General features: G+C 50.1%; 1 protein-coding gene and 2 pseudogenes across 4 annotated transcripts; all 3 read right to left on the minus strand.

Moving 5' to 3' along the window:
* Positions 1-1,368: 1,368 nt before the first annotated feature.
* On the minus strand, positions 1,369-6,368 carry LOC149284164 (proproteinase E-like; annotated as a pseudogene).
* Positions 6,369-6,643: 275 nt separating this feature from the next.
* Positions 6,644-10,215, minus strand: LOC149284165 (chymotrypsin-like elastase family member 3B; annotated as a pseudogene).
* A 1,520-nt stretch (positions 10,216-11,735) lies between these two features.
* Positions 11,736-21,853, minus strand: LOC149284166 (ubiquitin carboxyl-terminal hydrolase 48-like). 4 transcript variants are annotated; one of them, XM_089497058.1, is made up of 27 exons: positions 21,720-21,853; positions 20,325-20,445; positions 20,052-20,208; positions 19,828-19,955; positions 19,620-19,744; positions 19,329-19,437; positions 19,119-19,252; positions 18,948-19,030; positions 18,078-18,257; positions 16,766-16,891; positions 16,233-16,382; positions 15,224-15,424; positions 14,986-15,100; positions 14,595-14,725; positions 14,414-14,485; positions 14,164-14,288; positions 13,904-14,026; positions 13,697-13,758; positions 13,496-13,606; positions 13,281-13,414; positions 12,934-13,040; positions 12,745-12,849; positions 12,508-12,663; positions 12,219-12,344; positions 12,083-12,131; positions 11,884-11,910; positions 11,736-11,758 (listed from the first exon to the last, which is right to left on the minus strand). In XM_089497058.1, exons 1-27 carry the CDS (start codon positions 21,851-21,853, stop codon positions 11,736-11,738), a joined length of 3,114 nt encoding a protein of 1,037 aa, XP_089353184.1. The 4 variants fall into 4 exon arrangements, with proteins under 4 accessions (XP_089353184.1, XP_089353183.1, XP_089353186.1 ...); XM_089497057.1 differs by having other exon boundaries at positions 16,766-16,889; positions 18,073-18,257; XM_089497060.1 differs by lacking the exon at positions 15,224-15,424.
* Positions 21,854-22,000: the final 147 nt, after the last annotated feature.

Consider the following 22,000-nt stretch of genomic DNA (forward strand, 5'->3'; position numbering starts at 1 on the left):
GTCCGTCCTGTAAGTATTCTCTCACGACACGCCATCCCCTCGGAGGTCAGAGCGCTAATATTGCTTATCTTAACCCTTGCTATCCCGTTCAGGCTCTTGTGGGTCACCGAAGTCACTGTCTGAGCAGCGGTTTAGGGGATAAACTCCTCAGTGCTGGACCGGCTCAAAGCCCCTCAGTCTCTTGCAGTTAAATATTACATCTAAAACAGCAATATATATATATATACAGCAGATCGGGGGTCTCCGGGTCCTCGCGCCTGGAACCTCCCCAACCTGCCATCAGGAACATGCGCTGACGTTATAGACAAGTTTCCAGAGGGATCCTGGTTGATGCCACTCGCCCCACGTGTTATAGCGTGTAGACCGTGGACTTGTTGTGTCCGATAATCACCTCCGTTCACGTGTTCCTGTCCGAATAGCACTGTCTGGAGTCACATGGGGCCGCTTGCCTCGCTCCCGAGGGGCCACTGCTGTGCATGGACTTAGTTTCCTTGTGGGGATGAGGTGACCACATCCGCCATTTTTCCAGCACACGTGTACACTTCACGTGTAAAGTGCTGCTCCTTCCATTCCTGTCATACTGGGTCTTATGGATATCACTCGTTAAATACGATGACCGGAGCTGGTGCTGCGCTCCTGCCCCAGCGCTGCGCTCCTGCCCCAGCGCTGCGCTCCTGCCCCAGCAGCCGCTTCCCGTCAGGAGTGAGCATGTCTCGTATAGGGGCAGGTAACGCATGCAGACAGCGCCCTCTTGTGGTTTATTGTAGTGATGACATCACACCTCTGTCCGTTGTTCCCGTGTAATGTAAAGTCTCCTCACTTTCTGTGACGATGGGAAAGGGTTAAACACTTTTTATTTTCTATTTATTTAAGTTGTTGCCGTGGTTACTCTTTTTAGTGTCTTTTTGTGTAAAAACGCTAAAGTTTAAATATTTATCTGAAGGAAAAGTTAATATTATTTGTAAAAAGGCTCTGAGAAGAAGATATATGGCTGAATAAAATCTCATCTCTAAGGACTGTGTTGTTAGTGGGGGTTGGGGGAGCCGGGGCCCGGAGTGGGTTCTCCAGTGGGCCTGGAGCCACTCAAAACGCTGGGACAGGGAACTCAATGAGCGACATGCTGCAGGTGAGTTACAGCTTCAACCGCGCAGGAACCATGCAGGGAAATGTGCAGGGAACCGCTCAGGAACCACGCAGGGAACCACAAAAAGAAACATGCAGAAAGCATGCAGGAACCACACAAGGAACCGCGCAGGAAGCACAGAGCCTTTATTTGTTTTGGATCAATGGATACATTTGTGTTCCTTTCTGCGTGATGTTAGAGGGGTATATGGAAGTGCGGACACCGCATAGACGGGGGGAGACGTTCTAGGACTGGTGTCCTCTGCTCCTCAGCATTCCGCTCTATGAGTTTTGGCTCATGGTCTGAAATAGATATAAAAAAGTTCAAAATGATTAAATCTCTGTTAAAAGAGGAGAGATCGGAGCCGAATAAAGGCAGCGGTAACACAAAATGTTAATGAGAACACATACCTCCTGGATCCACGTGTTAAAGGCAGACACGCGAGTGAACACGGTAGGTTTCTTGAAAGTGTTGCAGCCTCGAGATGATACAAAACTGGTCACACCGTGAACGTACCACCTACCATCAACGCCTTGACAATTCAGGGGCCCCCCGGAGTCCCCCTGAGGAGAGAAGACGGGGGCATTCAAAGAAAGGCAAGGACGCTCAGCCAGCTATAGGCGAGTACACGGTGGGCTGCGGATACTCACGTTACACCCAGACTGGGCATCTCCTCCGGCGCACACCATGGACTCCTTCACGGTGCCTCCCCACCAGTCTGCCTGGGAGCAGTGGGGGTGATCCACCACCGGGAGGAGAGCTTGCTGCAGGACGCCAGGCAGAGGGCCACCAGCTGCAGAGACACAGGCTTAGTACATACCCACTGGCCGCACGGGCCCGGTCCGAGAGGGCCACGGAGACACTGGGATCTGTGGGTGACACTTGCCCCAGGGCTCGCAGCCGCACATTGAGCCGTGTGAAGCGACATTAATGAGAATGAGGCGGCCATTTACACGCGGATTAATCTGCCGTCAGACCCATCATGCCACAGAACGGAGCTCACGGCCGTTGCCCGGAACGTGAACCAGTAAAAGGGTTTAATACATACTGTACAGGCGGCCCCAGCCGCTGATGTAACACGGATACTCATTGGATAGAAGCGCTCCGGACCCCGGGAGGCATCCCACCTTCACCTTATCATTAAGATGCACAGGATGCGATAACTTGATGAGGGCGATATCGTTCCTGGGGAGACGAGAGACGCCGCGCGGCTGGGTTAACGTGAGGAGGACAGGGTCAGTATATGGACGTACCCCTGAGATGCTTTAAATAGATTTTAAAGCCCATCGTGCAGGCTCTCTGCAGTGACTCCCAAATGCGTTACCCAAACGGAGCTAATACCGGTCGTCATGGAAACCTTGACTTGTCATTATTAAAGTCACCTGGATTCAAGCAGGTATATCACCCACAACATACTGGGAGCAAAAGCACCAACTGGAGGTGTTATATATGATCTGAGCGGGGAGAATATGATGGAGTCCAGACTGTGTGACCCCGAGAATCTGCCCCAACACCCAGAGATTGAGGAAACACTCACCCGCACGCCACGCAGGCATCGTTCCACCCGGGGTGAACAAAAATGTCTCCGGCGTTAATAGGAATGATCTGCTCCGGCCCCTCGGACACACTCCGGTCGTACTCGCCAACCACGACCCGGTACGTGAGTGACCTAAAACCAAACCGGTGTACGGGGTTACCTGTGAGAGGAGACTGCCCCACAGCCACGTACAGGGGTAACGGATAACAAGCAGTTCTGGAGTAATCACCATAGCAACCGGCAGGGCTGTAGGAAGGGTGAGGTGAGTGAGGCACTCTGCAGCCTCCAGGATTGGTTGGGGAGATCACGGATCTCCCTAAACAGCCCAACATTAAAGAAACCATCTAAATGCATGGGCACTCTGAGCAGCTGCCCAGGGGCCCAGCGTTCTAGGGGCCCCGGGGTGAATGACATTACAGCCAGTGATTCACCACGAAGCCCCTAAAAAATAGTAGCGTCTATATAGGGGCGGGGCGATCAGATAAGCCACCTCCCCCGGGGCGGTGTTCAGGGGAGTGTAGAGGCAGCTGCACGATTGTGCTGTCCCCAACCAGCCCTGCTCATCGGGCGCCCTGTGGGCATTGCGCTGGTCGGGGGAGGAGCTGTCCGATGAGCAGGGTTGGTTGGGGGGATTTCAATCTCCCTATAACCGGCCCAACATTAGGGAGTGCGGGGTCTGTCCAATCAGACCTTGGCTTCCTGCTCCCTAACCACTACGCGCCGGCAAATGAGGCAGAGCGCGGGGATATGACGTCACCCCGGCGCTCTGCATCAATAGCCGGCGCATAGTGATGAGGGAGCACGAAAGCAGAGGCCTGGAGTGACAGACCTCGCGCTCCCGTGACAGCATGGAAGAAAGAAGATGATGCAGGATGATTGAAAAGGATGGAAGATGAGAAAGGTAAGAGATGGGGAGAAAGGGTTTTAAGCTCTGTGTATATAGATAGATAGTGAGAGGGGGGAGAGGTAGCTACAGAGAAAGGGGGTAGTAAGAATATGGAAATAAATAAAGAGTGAGAATGAGTGAAAGAGTAAATTATTGTGTGAATGAATTATGTGAATGAAAGTGTGAATTAGTGAGCGAGTGTAAAAGTGTTTGTATATAATAGATTTGTAAAAAGGCAAAGATCACACAAGCAGGGTGTTTGAGACTTGGGGACCAAGATGTCACAGGGCGGGCTGTTTGGGGACAAAGATGGCAAGTCCTATGTGTGTAATTTGGTTGCTGGTCTGGTTCAATGTGGGCAGTGTGGACCCCAGGGCTGGCTTCGGGGTGTGCGACCTGTGATCCATGCCTGCAGTTTACGGGGTTTATCTATACCTTTAATGCTGAGTTTTAATGTGAATTATAATTGATCTTTACCTGCAAAGCTGGGTTTGTGTGTTATTCCGTTGCTCTATATCTGCTATGCTGTGTGTCCGTACATTATTTATGTATACCTGTAAATACAGGGTTTGTATGTCTTTTTCAGTTGATCAATACCTGCAAAGCCGTTTCCGTTTGTTTTTTTTTATTTGATCTGTACCCGCAATGTTGAGTTTACATGTGATTTCCAGTTGATCTATACCTGGAATGCTGGATTTGTGTGTTCTGTTGATCAATACTTGCAATGCTATGTTTCCATACATTATTATTGAATACCTGCAAATACAGGATTTGTATGTCTGATTCTGTTTATTTGATCTATACCTTAAATACCTGCAATGCGGAGTTCACATGAGAATTTCAATTGATCTATACATGCAAAGCTGGGTTTGTGTGTTCACGTGTTGATCTGTGCCGGCTATGTTTCCATACATTATTTATGTATGCCTGTAATTATAGGGTTTGTATGTCTTATTCAGTTGTGCTGTTTTATGTGTTTATTTGATCTTTACCTGAACTACAGGGAGTAAGTAAAAGAGAAGAGTGGTATGGCTTAGTGAATGAGGGGACAAAGGGATTCTGGGGATGATTGCGAGGGAGAGGACCTCTCAATGTCTCGGTAGGATCAGAAGGAGAGAATACTGCACTGACTCTCGCAGTGTTCCCCTAATCTGTAGTGAATGTGGCAAATATTTTTTATGGTGTGGTAGTGGAGGGAATTATTGCGTGCTAGGGAGTGTGGAGTGGGGCCCAAAGAAATGCTTGCATAGAGTCTGATTATTTCGATATAAAATTGTCAGCAGGGGCTAATATTGGTATATATTGTCAGCAGGGGCTAATATTGGTATATATTGTCAGCAGGGGCTAATATTAATATACATCGGCAGCAGGATCTAATATCAAATAATGAAAACTAACTGCCAGTTCAGCTGTTCTTTCACAGTTTACTTCAAAGAGCTAAGTATATATTATGTAGTTACAAATGCATGTCTAACGTGTATATACCTGTGTGTATGTAATCTCATGTGCTTCCCTCAATGGGAGAAATAAAATTTGGTCACCCTAGTATGTGTGTATGGGCAGTGCGTGTGTATGAGCAGTGTTTGTAAGCTAGCGTGTGTGTGTATGTGTATATGTTTGTGTGTGTGTAAAGGCAGGGGAGTGTGAGGGCGGTGTATGTGTATACATGTGTGTATGGACAGGCTTGTGTAAAGGCAGTGTATGTGCATACGTGTGTTTATAGGCACGTGTGTGTGTGTGTGTAAAGGCAGTGTGAATGCGCAGTTTGTGTGTAAGAGCAGTGTAGGTATTTGTATGTTTGTATAAGCTGGTGTGTGTGTGTGTAGCTGGGGGGCACAATTTTCCATTCTTGCCTCGGGCGCAAAAGGAGCTTGCTATGGCACTCGCAAGCGATTAAAATGTTCCTGACAATTGCCCCACTCATCACTTTGCACCACATCTACCCCCTACGTGTAACCCCATTGTGGCAGTTACACGGAGGGGACACAATACACGGTGCTCCCATTCTGTGCATACCCTCTGTTAACCCCTTATTAACATGACTTTAAAGGACTCACGAGATGCAATGTCCGGCCGTCATCACCCAGTTTGCAGCGATGAGGCTCCCTCCGCAGGTGTGGAAGAACTGACTGCCGCTCCGGTACTGCAGAGACACCTACAGGAGTGGCACAGGGGGTATTTAACCCGGTCACATGGTTAAATATACGCATCCCAGACCTTTGCTGATAAATATTTCTTGGGGAAAGTAGTAAAACGAGTGTCAGCTTCTCGTCTTCACAGGATGTTTCACGGGACGTGGAATAATTTGCTGATTTATTGAAGTGGCGGCCGTGGGACGCATTCACCGTCACTAATATTATCTCAGCACCTCCAATACTAAACTTACCTGCCACGGCCAGCTGTACGCTTTGGCATCCTCGCCGTTCACTACTCGGGCGAGCGGGGGATACATTGGGACACCGCATCCGTGGGCTGTGGGGTCCAGCAAAGCAATCGATAAGTGGCAGACGTGGCTGATATTAATTTTCCTTCTAACCCCAAAGCCGCATTTCTGCGCAGGACGCAGGGCGCCACTCACCAGCCGCGGCCGCCAGCAGAACCAGGATCACCGCATGAGGCATCACGATGAGATGACCCGTCTCACGGAGCCCGAAAGCTTTTATTAGAGCCCTTTATCAGCCAAGCCTGGGAACCGACACCAGCCACGACACCCGCCCAAGGACGCCATGCTTACGGGCACAGGGCCCAGCCGTGGCACGTTGACGACTCAGCTGCGGACATTCACACCTTATAGCAATTAGCCATGAGGCCATAAGCAGGGGCCCGAGGACAAGCTGGAGACCACCAGCCAGGTGGGGCCATCACCACATTGAGCCACCACCAGGGGCATCCTTATTTATGTGATTCCAGCAGCTTCCAGGGAAAGGGGTTCCTTTATTACCCCAGTGGGGTATGATGACAGTCTCTGTATTAACCCTACAAAGTATCAATGGAGTCTGTGTACTACCCCCACTGAATATTTTGCGTGTTTCTTTTATTACCCCCATGGGGTGTAATGGGGGCCCCTTTTCCGTACATGTGTTGGTTACATTGTACATTACACGGAATGTGGGAACTCCGCCATGGCAGGAGCTGGGATTTCATTAGGAAGCCGGTGACCTGGGGCCACGCACCCCGCTGGTGCCGGCAATAAGCTGTGACAGGGCCGGAAGTAGGGTAACCGCATGTCCCGGATTGCCCCGGACAGTCCTGCAATGGGACTTATTGTCCCGGAATAAGACGTCTGAGTGAAGGAGGTCTCAGGAGAGACTTCTCAACTCTCCTAAATTACCTGAGAGTTCAGAAGCCACTCATGGAGCGTACGCTTCACAGGTATGTATGTGTGACTGTGTGTATGTGACTGTGTTTGTCACAGTGTGTGTGTTTGTGTGACTGTGTTTGTCACAGTGTGTGTGTTTGTGTGACTGTGTTTGTCACAGAGTGTGTGTTTGTGTGACTGTGTGTGTGATGTCTGATCATGCCTGTTAATTAATAGAGGGGCTAACACTGTGAATCTCCTCATGTCTGTAACGAGTGTATGTATATTATTCAATCTGAAATAAACATGGTTTCCAAGGCTTCCTGATTATTAGTATATAAAAGTATATGTGAATCAGGCTGCCGCCAGAATTGATCGATGTATTCTGGCCAGTTTGTAACGGGGGCTTCAGCCAGGGTTGTGTTAGGGGGTCCTTGTATGATGAGGGGACCACACGCTCAGCGTTATTACTTACGATGGCGCTACATCAGGCTTAGAAGCATAGTAGGTATCTTCATCACGCCCCCCCCCCCCAAAAAAAAGAAGGAAAGAACCAAAGAACCCAATTACACTATATTTCGCATGTTGTCACTCAGGGGGGTAAATATACCTTCTTGACTCCAAAAGGCGATCAGATTCCTTCTTGAATCAAAAAGCTGTAAATATTCCTGTTTATTTCGTCATTTATACCTCCATTTACCCCTTTTGGGAACATCCGGTGTATCTGATAGAACCTTCTCTCCCGGCAGAGAATTCCGTACCTTTTACTGCCCTCACTGTAAAGAATCCGCTCCTTTTTTATGAATGAAATGATTCTTTGTACATTTCTGTTAATGAACGGGTCACTGGAGAGGTGTGTGTGTGTGTGTGTATATATATATATATATATATATATATATATATATATATATATTTATACAGCGTTATGATATCCTTATGTTTTAGGTGTGATGGGAGTTATAATATTGCCCCTTGTACTATGTCCCCTGGCAGTAGAAGAACACCAATTGCTGGCGCCCCCTGAGGGCCACGCTGGGGCTCACATACATTTATTGTGTCTCAGAACATGTCATTGTGCATACGTGAAACCAGTGCCCGCCTATGTGTGGAGCTTCCCTTAAGTACCAAGAAGTGACTTTTTGATTTCATGCCATGTACTGGGAGTGATGGGAGTGCTCTGAAAGGAGGGGTACTTTGCCCCATGCTTCTAGTTACAGTAAAGAAAGACAGGGAGCTTGTATTGCTATTCAAAGTGTTTATTTTGGATGAGTATCGGGAGGATCTGCTGTGGTCAGTGTCGGAGAATTCCGGCGGTGGATTCAGCACATCCCAATTTCACAGATAACAGCAGCAGCTTTAATTCTTTCCGATAATCTAGATGATAAACGCAAAGATCACAATAAATATATTGCCTTGAAAATAAACTTTAACCTGGATGGTATTTTACTGAGACGGTGGTGGAGAAGTGAGACAGCCTCCCAGCAGAGGTGGTAGAGGATAATACAGTGAGGGTATTAAACATGCATGGGATAGACATACGGCTCCTGAATCTAAGACGAGACAGATGACCGATTAAGGTCTTTACAGCAGGAGAAACGGGCGACTAGACGGTGGCCGGATGGGGCCGGCAGATTCTTTCTGTTGCCACCCCCCACTCACGTTTTGGATCCAGTCGTTGAATGCAGAAACTCGAGTGAAAACGGTTGGCTTTTTCAGAGCGTTGCAGCCCAAAGAGGACACAAAACTGGCGATGCCGTGGACTTCCCACCTACCGTCAGGGCCCTGGCAGTTCAGGGGTCCCCCAGAATCTCCCTGAAAACAGGAAAGAGGGGTCATAACGAGTGGGCTGCTGCGCAGGGTTTAGCCCCTTGGACTCCATGCATTAAAGGTAGATTGACAGCAGTGAGCTCACGTTACACCCAGACTGGAGGTCCCCTCCAGCACAGATCATGGTGGTCTTTATGGAGCTGCCCCACCAGTCCCTCTGGGTGCAGGTTTGATGATCCACCACAGGCAGGAGAGCTTGCTGCAGCACATCAGGGAGAGCTCCCCCGGCTGGCAGAACACAGGGAGACAAAAAACGCAGATTAAAAGTCTTATCGTGGATCGCGTGTGATCTTTGCCTCTCTCAGACTCGTCTTATATGAACTGCCGGGGCGGCAGGAATTTTAGAAATGATAGAAGAAACGTCTTTATGTCAGGTAGCGTAAACCCATCTCCCCCCATACGTACTGGTAAGACGACCCCAGCCTGTGATGTAACAGGGGTAGTTATTGGGCAGAATGTCCCCTCCCTGGGGCAGGCAGCCGAGCTGCGCTTGGTCATTTAGATGCGCGGTTCTGGAGAGTTTGATGAGCGCGACATCGTTCCTGCGGGAGGTAAAAACGTCGTCATGATGACCGTTTGTCCATCACAGAAGGCGACACATTCAGACCAGCCTAGAACTGGCGTGATATCAGGAACAATACCACCCCAGGTAACAAGAGCGCCCCCTACCCGCAAGCCACGCAGCTGTTCCTCTATTTCTCATGGACGAAAATGTCTGTGCTGTCCACCGCGATGATCTGCTCCCCACCCTCGGACGCGCTGCGGTTGTGTTCTCCCAGTACCACCTGGTAGGTACGGCCGGATCTGGAGCACAAACAATACACTCAGGGTCACAGAGGGTAACACAGAAAGATGGATTTTGGTCTATGGCGGCCATATCAGCGGGAACGTTTAATTGGTTTCCATGGTAACTGATCAACATTTAAAACTTCGCCCCCAAGCGAAGAGAGAGGCGGCCGCAGAACCTACGAGATGCAGTGAGCCGCAGTCAGGACCCAGTTAGGAGCAATGAGGCTCCCCCCACACGTGTGGTGAAATGCGTCGGCTTTTTCATACTGCAGGGAGATCTGGGAAGAAATGAGGAGAACGTTAAAAGCCAGGCTCCCGGGTGCCAGTGGCTATTAGTGCGATGAATCTGTGTGGGTATGTGGGTTTTACCCTATCTCCAGGAGCCACTTACCTGCCACGGCCAGCTGTGGGGGACGGCGTCCTCCCCATTCACCACCCGGCTTTGTGGAGCGTATGTGGGGGTCCCACAGCCGTACACTGTGGGGGACACAGGCAGCCACGTTTATTCAGGACATGAGCAGCCATTATGTTCTCTGTCTGGAATTTAACTTTTTATATCGGCGGACGTTAAACCGACAGATCTTTGCATTTCCAATGGTTTTAATGTTACTAAAGAAGCAAAGTGAGCCATGCTGCATTAACCCCATATCCTCCCCCAATTTATTACTAGCAACACCCCCCATTCTAACCCCCGAGTAACAGACGGAGCGCTCACCTCCCACCGCCAGCAGCAACGTGATAACCAGTCCGAACATCGTATCGAAGAGACGATCCATCCCAGGCGGCTCTTAAATACCGGCTTTATCAGAGGTCCTGGGAACGCACGTCAGTCACAGCAGCGGGTACAGGTGACGGCAGAACACCTGCCCAAGGACATCACCGGCCGTGCCAACACCTGGTGTAACCCCACAGACAATCCATCATCAGAGAAGCTTATCGCCCGCTAAACTGCCCTCCTACCACCTCTCTCTGTCGGCAGGTGTCCTCGACCCTCTTACGCCCCAGTTAGTGTTCAGTACCATCATTTAATCAGTTACCTCCTCCCGGATCGTAAGCTCCTGCGCACACCTTCCGTTGCCGTGTGGATTGCGACCTGTTAGTGTTAAGCCCCGTTGCGCAGCACCGCAGAGCATTCATTCTGTAATCATAATATACTTATACGGCTTTCCAGTGTTTAGAATTTACAGGAAAAAAGAAATTCACGCAGAAAAGGAATTTATGTCTAAATGCGCCTTCTCACCGCCTTTATTCGCATGCTACATGAGATAGCAATGCACGAAGCATGTACATTATTGCAAAAACGATAGAACATGTTACAGACCGCAGACAGACATGGCCGCCAAGCATTACACATGTAAACGTTCCTCCCGACCGCCAGACGGGAGCCGGGCCGGCCGCGGGATTCTTCTGAAAGGAGTCTTTAATTCCCCCCCCCGGGCACGAGACACAGAGCCGGAAAAGTCCTGCAAACGGGCAACGAGGAATCCATGAACAGCCGCAGCCAATCATCTTCATCTTGGATTCCACCCCAAGTTTTTTTTTGTTTATTTTTTTAAACAAGAGTAAAAATACGGGAGAAACGGTTCTTGTACTAAAAAGACAAAAAACACAAAACAGCTACACGTAGAAAAAAACGTTTTAAAGGGATCTGCAGACTAGTGACAGATTCCCACAAACGCCTCGAGAGCCGCAGCCATCCTAAACGTGACGCACGGGCTAAACGAGAGCAAACGTCTCGGCTCCCACCCACCGGCCGGCTCGGAAAGCAGACTCCGGAAGACGTGTCGTGTCCGGTGCATTTCACAGGCTTTATTCATACTGCGTCTGATCACATAACACACAGAGTGACTGCATAACGCTCACGGGCAGGCCATGCACCGGCAGCAGCTCGGGGCACCAGCCCGCCGCCGCGCAGGACCCCCAGGAACCGGCCAAGTCCACCATTTAAATACGAAAGTCTGTCGTCGGCCGCCTGGAGACCCTCGCTGCGAGACATAAGTCTAAGAATCATAAAACTATTTCCCCTTAATTCTCTATGTAAAAAGTTTTATGGCGGCTGATCCTCAACATGATACACTTTATTTTCTCCTTTATGTACATATAAAAAATCCATTTATCCCGTCGTCTCGGTCGGCAGTCCATCAGTGCAATCTGCTGTAGTCATAAGGCATTTGGAGTGGGAGATGAATCTGGAAGAAAGGCCTCCTGGGAAAACCAATGTCTTCGGTCTGAACGGAAACACCGCGGTGCTCCACGATACGAGCCGAACCCCGCGTCAGTGCCCAAGAAGACCCGTTCCTGGCAAATAAAGAAAACAATTGTGTTAACGAATTCCGGCCATTCTGACAAAAGTCTCGCTTTTACATAAGAGTTCCTCTAAGTAATTCCCGTAAATCGCCATAGAAACGTGTCAAACAACTTACCTTTAAATCCTTCCTCTGGCATACAAACTGGGGAGAGACGAATACACAGATATTAAGAAAATGTCAAAATATACATATTTCAACTATTACCCAAACAGCCAATACGTGCATAATCTCATCCCGATGATTTACTCCAAACAGATTATGATTCCGCCCCAGACTGGGAACGCCGTTATAAATCCCCCCATGCGTTACTTACCTTGCATCACATCATCTATGGCAGCGTAGTCTGCAATCGGTTCATCTGCCTGCAGACCAAAGGAAAATCCATAAAGGCCGGACATTTCTTAACAGATAAACTACTCTGTATCTCAGAGCGCAGGACACATTCGTACCTTTAATAAAATCACAGATTCTGGAATGATCCCCAGGTCACCGAGAGTGGCGGAGTCATCACTCAACACCTTCCCCTCGATGGACAAGTTCTGGTCGAACGGAGCCACTGAGAACGCGTGCATGATCTAAAGAAACGACACACGGGACACATCGGCATAGAACACGCAAACCTTTCGGGGGCCACCCGACGACGGTCTGTATAGACAGAACCCTCTACAGAAAGCGCGTGTTGTCACATTTATATCCTCTTACTGCCTCCTCGCCAACATTGCATTCAGGCTGAATTACCTGGATTTTCAAATCCTTTAAGGTCTGGTTGGCAGAGACCAGTAAAGCCTTTTCTCCCCGCACCTTCCTATTCCGCGTGCTGCGCCGGATGCCCTGCTTGTGGTGGGAAACGTGGCCCTGGCTGGACACCTTCTGACGCTTCACTCCTCCGTTTGTCTGCAGAAACAGAATGGGTGTAAGAGTAAAGACCGCGAGGTCCCAAGAGAGCCAGGTACGGGGCAGGTAAAATAATGGCACCTGGTGGAAATCTGGATCAATCTCCCCTTCGGGTCGCGGATCATCTTTTTCATCCTCGGGCTCGGAACTGCTGACATTCAGCTCGGGAGCAGCCTCCTTCATCACCTACGGGACGGGATCGCGCGGGTCAGGCTAAAATCGACAAGTAACAAGCCCCTGATGCATGATATCATGAAAATAAGCGCACACCTTTGTGTTATCCACTACTTTGTGGATGTAGATTGTTGCCTGGGCGTATTCGCGCATGTCCCTCTGCTGCTGACATAGCAGCCCTTCCCGGCAGTCTGGACACATCTCTGAAATGACGACAAACAGATTAAAGCAGCTTTTAGAGGGAAAACCTGCATTTTCCAGCAATGCCCGTTCCTAACAAACACAGCGGGTGCCTGCGGGCTCCGACACAGAATTCACACACGTCTGCAGACAATATTTTAAAGCCCAAGTTACCTAACAGGAGGATCTTTTTGGATACATGATGGCGAGAGTGCCGAAGGAGGATTTATTTAAATAGCTGTCCCGCGGTACAAAGCACCTACCTGGCTCAGACACATACTGCACAGCTACAATCCCATTGCCCTCCGTCACAAACGATCTGCTAATCCTTATCGAGTAATCGACGATAAAGAGCTTCCGCATGATTTCCCATTCTTCAGGCCATAAGAGAGCTACACTGTGCCAAAGAAAGGGTAGGACGCATTATTTGGGATGGCGGTTCACATTGGATGGATTACTCTCTCGAAAAGAGACTCACAGCCTGGCGTCTTCGTTGGTCATGTTGGAAAACGTGAACATGATGCCCCCGTGCGGACACAGGAGGATGCTGTTACCCAGGGACAACACAGGGCTGCATCTTGTTGGCCTCCTGTCTCAGAAACAAAATATCTAAATTCTCCAAACTGCCTTAAAACGACACATAAAACAAAGCGTCTGCCCCCAAAAACTACTCGCTTACCGTATAAACTTTCGCCACTCTTCCACAAAAAACTGCGAGACGACGTAGAGCTCGGAAATCTCCTGGTAAAAGGACGTTAAAGCGTCAGTGTAATGCATGCGGTGTAGCTATATATATTATATTATATTTATTTATATATATATATCCCCAGAGACAAAAGACTCCGGCGTGAGAAAACGGCTCAGGATACTCGGAGTCACCAGATACCTGAGGCCAGTTGGCGGCCGACGGCCTGTTCTTGTCCTGGAAGAGGTTGAAAAGGGCTGCTTTCTGCTCGCTTGCCATCATCTTATGGAGGGCTTCATTCTTCTCACCTTCCATTTCTAAAACCTAGGGGGGGAAAAACCCAAAATCGCAAGAGCTACAGAAATCCAGAATTCTCAGGACATTCCCCAAGAATCTTGCTCTGGCGCGTAAAACCCCTGCTTGCAGCGGAGCGCGAAGGACTATTGTATTCTTGGAAATACCTTGCACTGGGAACAGGACTCCTGGTTGTGCCGAAATTCTGGAGCACTAGGGAAGTACACCTTCAGTTTGTACCACGCTTCATCCGTTATCACTTTCCTCTCACTTTCACCAATGCAGAGCCCACCTAAAAGACGCATTAAATCTGTAAAACAAACGCAAATCCTCCAAACGCGCCGGGCGGATGCCACGTACACAGGACATCCAAACCCAACACAGACCAGCGGATACGTAAAGCACAAAACGTCTCACCGTGCTCGCAAACGATGTCTTCATTAAAGCCAAGCTCCGGCTCACTTTCTTTCTTTTCTTCAGGCAAATCATCTGAATCTGAAGGAGCGGAAAGCGTAACAATAAAGAAAACAAAGCCCGATTTTACAGAAGTCACAGCGTCAGCCCCAGGCTGCCATCTTTACACACGTGGTGACCTTACCCATCTTCGGCGCGTCTCCATTAACATTCCCATTGCTCGTATCCAGTTCATCATCCTGCTGACCCAGCTGCTCGGACGCCAACTGGCGCCAGCGTCGCAGCGATGCCTTCCCAACCCAAAAGCCTTCATCACTGGAATTAAAACAAAATCCGGTTATCTGCAGGCTGCAGTCGTGGCATTAGAAACTTGGCACCGAGCCATAAGTGATCGCCACGTCGGGCCTACAGCTAAACGCACGTATTGAAAAAGGGAAATGAAAACGTGGCCGCCAGACCCCTATATGATTCAGACACATCCCCCCAAGCATTAACCCCTCCATCATTCAATGACAAATGCAAAACTCTAGACACAGCCACATTAGGAGAACGTATTCATGAATAAGAGTCTCTACCTGCTGGCCGTAACCTTCACCAAGTTACATATGGTTTTATAATCTTCATTTAACTGGTTCTTCAGGCGAAGGAGCCGGCACCGCTCCACCACACAGTTCTTGCACAACGCGTCAGCTGGAACGGGAGATGGACAGATGACACAGGGGTATAAAACAGGCCCCGTCCGCAGACACCCAACTAAGACGGGCCTGTGCTGGGAGATGGCCTTCAGATAATGGGAAAGATGGCGACGCTCACCTTTGAGGCGAGGGCCTCCCCCGTATCGCTGGTAAAATATTTCTGCTGCGTACGCAGAGATCCGCTTCATCATGGAAGTCTTGTCAGGGTGCAGCTTGCCGTGTGGGCACAGCCATTTGGAGTTGTCAATGGCTTTGGTCGGTGTGGACTCATCCAGCCATTTCTGGAGCCATTCCAGAGACACAAACTCATAGGCGTCCCCTAAATCAGAGAGGACATCCCGATAAGACGAGCGGCAGGAGAAAACCTCTTCGCAAAAAGGAAGGGAAATATTAGACAGTTCGTTAAAAAACCCTCCAGTGAATGAAACATTTTAATTTGCAATAAAACCGATATAATTTAACACACAATCAGCCGTTTCTAAATTAGTGTCTGTCACGGATTAAGAAGTTTAAATAGAAACGGCACATAGCGAGAAAACTTAGGGTTTTAATCGGATCAGATAAAAAAAGGCAAATTCTTGCGTTATGTGATAATAGAAAAGCTCTAATACTCTGTAGACAGCCCCGGCACAAGAATAAATCAGAACAATTAAAACAATGTCCCCCCCACCCCAGATAACACACACAGCATGTCGCAGGGCAGAGATATCGTTCACTCTTTCAATAATTAAATCACAAGCTTTAAAATATAAAAACCTCACAGCAAATGAATGGAGAGCAGGCCAGGTGCATGCCGGCCAGAGGAGAGCAGCCGCCGGAGCGAAGCGAGCGCTGGAATCATGGATGAGTTTAAGTTTCTCCGGCGGCGCGTCCACCTCCGCCACAGATCTTACGATATTTTTGAAGCTTAAGGCTGCTGTAGGTTAGGAGCCAGAAAGGAGGCTCTACCATAAGAGACACGCCGAGGTACATGTACACATGCGTCGGACTGCAGCCCCGCATATAACCGTGACTTTGTGAGATTGAACCCCCAGAACCTCTCATGCTCTAAACCCCAACCCCCAGCACAGCGAGCAAGACATGCAGACGGCCTGACGCTAAAGGCAGTATTAAAATATCTTACAGACCAGCTCCAGCAGGTAACCTCTGGTACAGCTCCTTCACCTCCTCGTGCTTGGCTTTCCCTTTGTCTACGCTTTCTCTGCGCATCTCAGACATCTCCACGCACCATTCCTCAAACTTGCAGTTATCCAGTTCCACCAGCTTCTGCAGAAAAGCTGCGAGACGGGCGAGAGAACCAGAGACAGTCAGAGGGTCCGGTTATCCGCGGGAGACAAAGACGGGCTTGTAACCTCCACGTGGTGTTACACAGATCACACATTCGCGAAACGTCAGACATTTCTACGAGCGGCGGTGATTACCCGTATATTAGCCGGTTAGATAAAAGCACGTCTCACCCGCGATACACAAGAAAATCTGGAAATCCACTTTCAGCACATTATTAATGTCCGTGACAGCTGAAGGTTGTGTAAGAAATGCTCACTGTGACGTCCCCCCAATATTCCAATCAAAGGGTCCATGATTGATTTTTTACCCAAACATGGCAGCCCCAGACAGTCCATGCACAGCACACAACCAATAAACCCTCTCAATAGCTTACCTGGCACCTCAAAAGGTACATCCTCTTTCTCATCCGACTTTCGGCGATAAACCAACATGTACGCGTTGCGGGAACAGTGGATGCCTTTGGCACATTTAGGTTTGCGCGCTGGGGCTTTAGACTGCTCTGCGGGTATCAGGGTACAAAGAGCAGTCAATATAAGACGGCATAGCGGTGCCGAGCGAGGCATCAATATTCATCCTCCTCACATCAAGCATTAGCACAGCCTGCGCTGAACTCAGCAGGCATCAGACATGGGATAAGGTGGTGGCCACATGGAGGACGCTAACATTAATCATGCCAAGGAGCCTCACAATTCAAGAAACGGGTACAACGGGCAGGAATCCACCTTTCAGCGGAAACCAGTCTCAGATAAGCAGGGTTTATCCGCATTTAACATCCAGCTTGTTTCGGCTTCACGCAATTTACAGAAGCCACAAATCGAAATTCTCTTCTCCTTATTTCCCGTAGCAGGTATGGGCAGAACCGGCCACCTATAGGTTGCAGCAGCCATTTTATAATGAGCATAGAAATAAAAAATTTAAATGTAAACAGTTTAATTGGGGGGGGGGGGGGGAGAAATTAGAGGAAAGGCTCCGGTAACGTTCCGTTTCCACGCCATTCCTGGTACAGCAGGGGGAGACATGGAGGACCCTTTAGGGAAAGAGAAGGGATTGAAGAACCACAATCTTTAACAGACAACATTCAATGAAGATACGTGGTTCTACCCAACAGCAGCTTTGTGGATTTGACCCGCAGGTCCATCCTCTGCCTCTGCCCCAGACATCAGCATTGTAGAGATGGAATGAGCCTTCAGCCCACAGGGAGGTTCCTGACCAACCAAGATGGAGAGTCTGGGAGGGCAGATACAAGCCCCAGGGCACCCCCAAATGTTGAAGATACCACTAACACCAGAAGCCTCCTGATTCATAATCATTTATTATCTTGTCCTATAAAACCACCATCAGATCCAAGCTGTTCCGGAACCTTAAGGAGGAAGGTCCTTCAGGGTTTCACTAGGATATTTCATATCGATCGACCATTCGAGGTCCTGCAGGAGTTCTAGGTCTGCTGGTGCACCCGCTCCCTAGGATTGTTACCCATATCGTTACCTGTATAGGCAGAGCCACCACCTCCCACTGGGAATGACACGGAACGATATTCACCCATCCCGCCAACCGGCGGTTCCTGTGTTATGGGAAAAGCTTGTCTGATAGGCTTCACCATCACACGGGAAGACATGAGCCACATGGGGAAATATTGCTAAATAAAGTTAGATGTTAAAATTGCACTCACAACTTAAAGGCTTTACCTAGATCCTCCTCAATCCCTAGCTGAAGTTTCTTGCCCTCCATCTTCTCTATCTCTTCGTCGTTGAATTTATACCATTCGCCAGTTTGAGGATCCTTCACATGAGCGATGTAATGGCCAGAGTACGCACTCACTCCTCTGTGTATAAGGACCGCACTCAGGTCGTACACAAACCTTCCGTCTGGGGGAGACATGACACAAAGTAAACCATCTGTTGACCCGACTCCGGCACATTTGCAGCTGTGGTTAGTGCAGGATATATTCTCCACGTTGACTCAGATTTATTACAGAAGCTTTTTGTCAGCAAACCAGAGTCTCTGTCATTAGCGCGGTTTGTAACGGCTTCTTTCTAAACGTGGTCCCTATCTGTTCCCACACAAACACTGTACGAGGTTGGCTTGTGTGTCATAAACACTGGCTGCTCTATTTAGAGGACCAGAGAGAAGACTATACGATCATAACTTTGATGACATCACTTATATGACAGATTTCTGCTATGAGAGTCTTTCATTACATTATCTGACCCTGCTGCGTTCCTGCCTCCCCGAGCTTGTCCGAGTCCCCCTGTTCCAGAGCCCGATCCTCACTATTACTATTCCTACACATAGGTTGTTAGATGGAACCCTAACTTCTGGCACCTTTCCTGATACAGAAATACCGTGCTTCCACTTGGTCCCTGAATGAATTTTGCTGAATTGCAAAACTCAGCGTTAATTTACTATGAGACGATCAGAAGTATATAAACGTCTGAATCTTTATTATATCGCTCTGGAGATCACTTGCAACATTTAAAAGTTGTTCTTGGGCCCCTGATACTTAAAACAAACCCATGCAGAGACTAATCTAATCTAAAATAATAAACGGCACCAACCAGTCCCCTCTAAAGATGGGTTCATGTCCAGAGTCTCTGAAAACCCGATGTATGTATTCAGCTTCTTCTTATGACCCGTTTGCCTGTGAAACGCAGATTAAACATTTAGAAAAGTTAACTCCATTGGGGAGCAATAAACGTAATCCTACAGCCGCTACGGCAGCAGCTCACCTGTCAAACACAAAACGCATCAGCTGGAGATTGAGCGTCGGCGGCAGATCAAGCAAGCGAATCTTTCTCGTAGCGTTCTGCTTACTCTGGCAGTTCTCGCAGAAATAGCGATTGTCACCCTCCAGCCTTTCTTCCTATCCGGGAAAACAGTTTTAGGGGTTGCTGGGATGAAAATACCTCCCCTCTATCCCGAGTCTGATCACACAGTACCTTGAGGAATTCGGCGATGCAGTCCGTGAGCTGCTTGTGTCCCTGGATATTCAGTTCCAACTCATAAAACTTGGAGACGCACTTAGATTCCCGGCCACAGAGACTGCAGCTGTGATAAGACAAACCACGACATTCAAACCAGTCATTGCTCGACACACACTAGGTTTCTCTATGATCTCTAACCAAACGCATCCCCAGACAGTCACTGGGACCGCTAGGCAGTCACCGAGCATCCTCACTCCCGCACTAACCCTCCACGGGTCACGAGATAAGTACAAACCCATAACTTACACTGTGACATAAGCACACTGTCCACAGAACTGATTCTGAATAATGTTTCTTACATCTGGATTCTGCTGTTTAGACAAAGTGTCCTCCAGCAGGGACATAAACAACTTGGAGAATTCCTGGGCGTCCTGAAAGCAGTAAGTAAACCCAGTTAGCGTCAGACAAATGCGTCGATTTGCCCCGTTTGGGCAGAAAATTCAAAGGCAATCACCTGTTGTTGTCCGGTGTCCAGGCCGAGTGCTTTGATGAACCCAGATGGATCGATGTACCGCCTGTTGCTGTTTTGCAGTAAAGCAAACAAGTACTGGAGCTGCTCGCAGACGGACTGGGGCTCGTACTCTGGAGGGAAGATACACGGTCGGCCGCATTAAACACAGCGAAGGTACGCAGCATGCGCGTGTCTGCAGCAAAACGCCCTGCAGCCTCCAGACGCACCTTTATCCTCCTGGATGCACTCCTCGGCCTTGGCCACGCTCCGCAAATTCTCGTACAGATACAGAGCTCTGCGGAACTCCATGTTAAGAAACCACACTTGGACAAACGTGTTCACGTAACAAGTGGCCCCCAAATTGGTCAAACCAACAAACGTGTCCTGTTAACGACAGAGCGCGAGACATGTTTCTCGTTTCAGGACGCGGCATCGAGTCATCCTGTGCCGAGTGGCGTGCGCGGATAGCTTGGATACCGTTACTCTCTGAAGGCACCTACCTTCTTCCTCCTCTCGCTGTTCGGGTCATCGATGTTGTGAAAGCTGTTCTCATCAATCTCACCGAGCCAGACGTGCTCACCGAGCCCCACTAAACAGTTCGGATTTCCTTTACAGTTTCTCCTAAAGGACACCAAGAAACAGGATTACCCCCGGGAACCCGCAGGAGAAGCGCGTCCCCGCCACGCGCAGCGACACGGGGCAGCGTCCCCAACGGCCCCTACACGGAGAGGCCGGCCAGTTAGTCAGTTACCTGCGGCCGGCAATATAAAGCTTTAGGTACCAGAGCAGAAAGATGGGCGTAGGTAAAGTACACAGTCAGGTGAATGCTTATAATCACCGCTGAAACTTTGAGTATTTTCAAGCAGGGGCATTTTACAGAACACGACGCGCTCTTCCAGCACCGGAACTGCTTGTGCTCGGTGGCCGTGGTGGGGAAGCGGCTCGGCTCCATTTCCTCGAGAACTGGCGGATACATGAAATGTTTTCTCTTTTCAACAACTCTGCACGGAGCCATCAGAATTCCTTCTCAACCTGCTCCTTCCCGGCTCCTCGGTTGGCCAGATATGCGGAGGCGTTACACCAACCACCCCACCTCCTTGCGACCCGTGGAGGCGTTACACTGCCCCCCACCTCCCTGCGCCCCGCAGAGGCGTTACACTGCCCCCGCGGAGGCGTTACACCGCCCCCCACCTCCCTGCGCCCCGCGGAGGCGTTACGCCGCCCCTCACCTCCCTGCGCCCCGCGGAGGCGTTACGCCGCCCCCCACCTCCCTGCGCCCCGCGGAGGCGTTACGCCGCCCCCCACCTCCCTGCGCCCCGCGGAGGCGTTACGCCGCCCCCCACCTCCCTGCGCCCCGCGGAGGCGTTACGCCGCCCCCCACCTCCCTGCGCCCCGCGGAGGCGTTACGCCGCCCCCCACCTCCCTGCGCCCCGCGGAGGCGTTACGCCGCCCCCCACCTCCCTGCGCCCCGCGGAGGCGTTACGCCGCCCCCCCCACCTCCCTAAGCCCCGCGGAGGCGTTACACCGCCCCCCCACCTCCCTAAGCCCCACAGAGGCGTTACACCGCCCCCCACCTCCCTAAGCCCCACAGAGGCGTTACACCGCCCCCCACCTCCCTAAGCCCCACAGAGGCGTTACACCGCTGGACGCAGCACCGAGGTGATTAAGTCACTGAGGGGTCGCCTATACAGCATGTAGAGCACAAGACCCTCCAGGAAAGGCTTAAAATACTAAATGAAGCCGTGGCTGAGCCCACACGTGATTTTGGTACTTGTTGAAGGTCTAGCGGACGGTATCTCCGGCGCTCTCGGCTGCGCCCGCCTTTCTGCTCCGCAGGGCCTGTACTTTTATTCCCTGCAGATAGCAGCCCAATGCTGGGTTCTGAGACTTGGTACCTGCACACGCCCCGGGCGCAGGGCTCCAGGCGGACCCGGTAAGCCGTTTCGATGTGCTCCTGCCCCACGTCTTCGGGTCTCACTGTGTCCGCCCACCGCCAGGCAGCTTTCTCCAGCTGGAGTCGCGGCGCCATAATGTCGGGGACCCGGTGTGACAGAAGAAGCCGGAAGCTACAACGCTTCGTAAACGGGCAGGCGGTACCCTATCGTGAAAGGCCGGGGAGTCTATCGGAAGCTAGGCCGCAAGCTCCTGTCGCTGCTGACGCTTAACTGTCACCGCA

Source organism: Sceloporus occidentalis, unplaced genomic scaffold, assembly GCF_023333645.1.
Source record: "Sceloporus occidentalis isolate IW3139 unplaced genomic scaffold, rSceOcc1.0.p SCAF_98, whole genome shotgun sequence".
Taxonomy (NCBI): domain Eukaryota; kingdom Metazoa; phylum Chordata; class Lepidosauria; order Squamata; family Phrynosomatidae; genus Sceloporus; species Sceloporus occidentalis.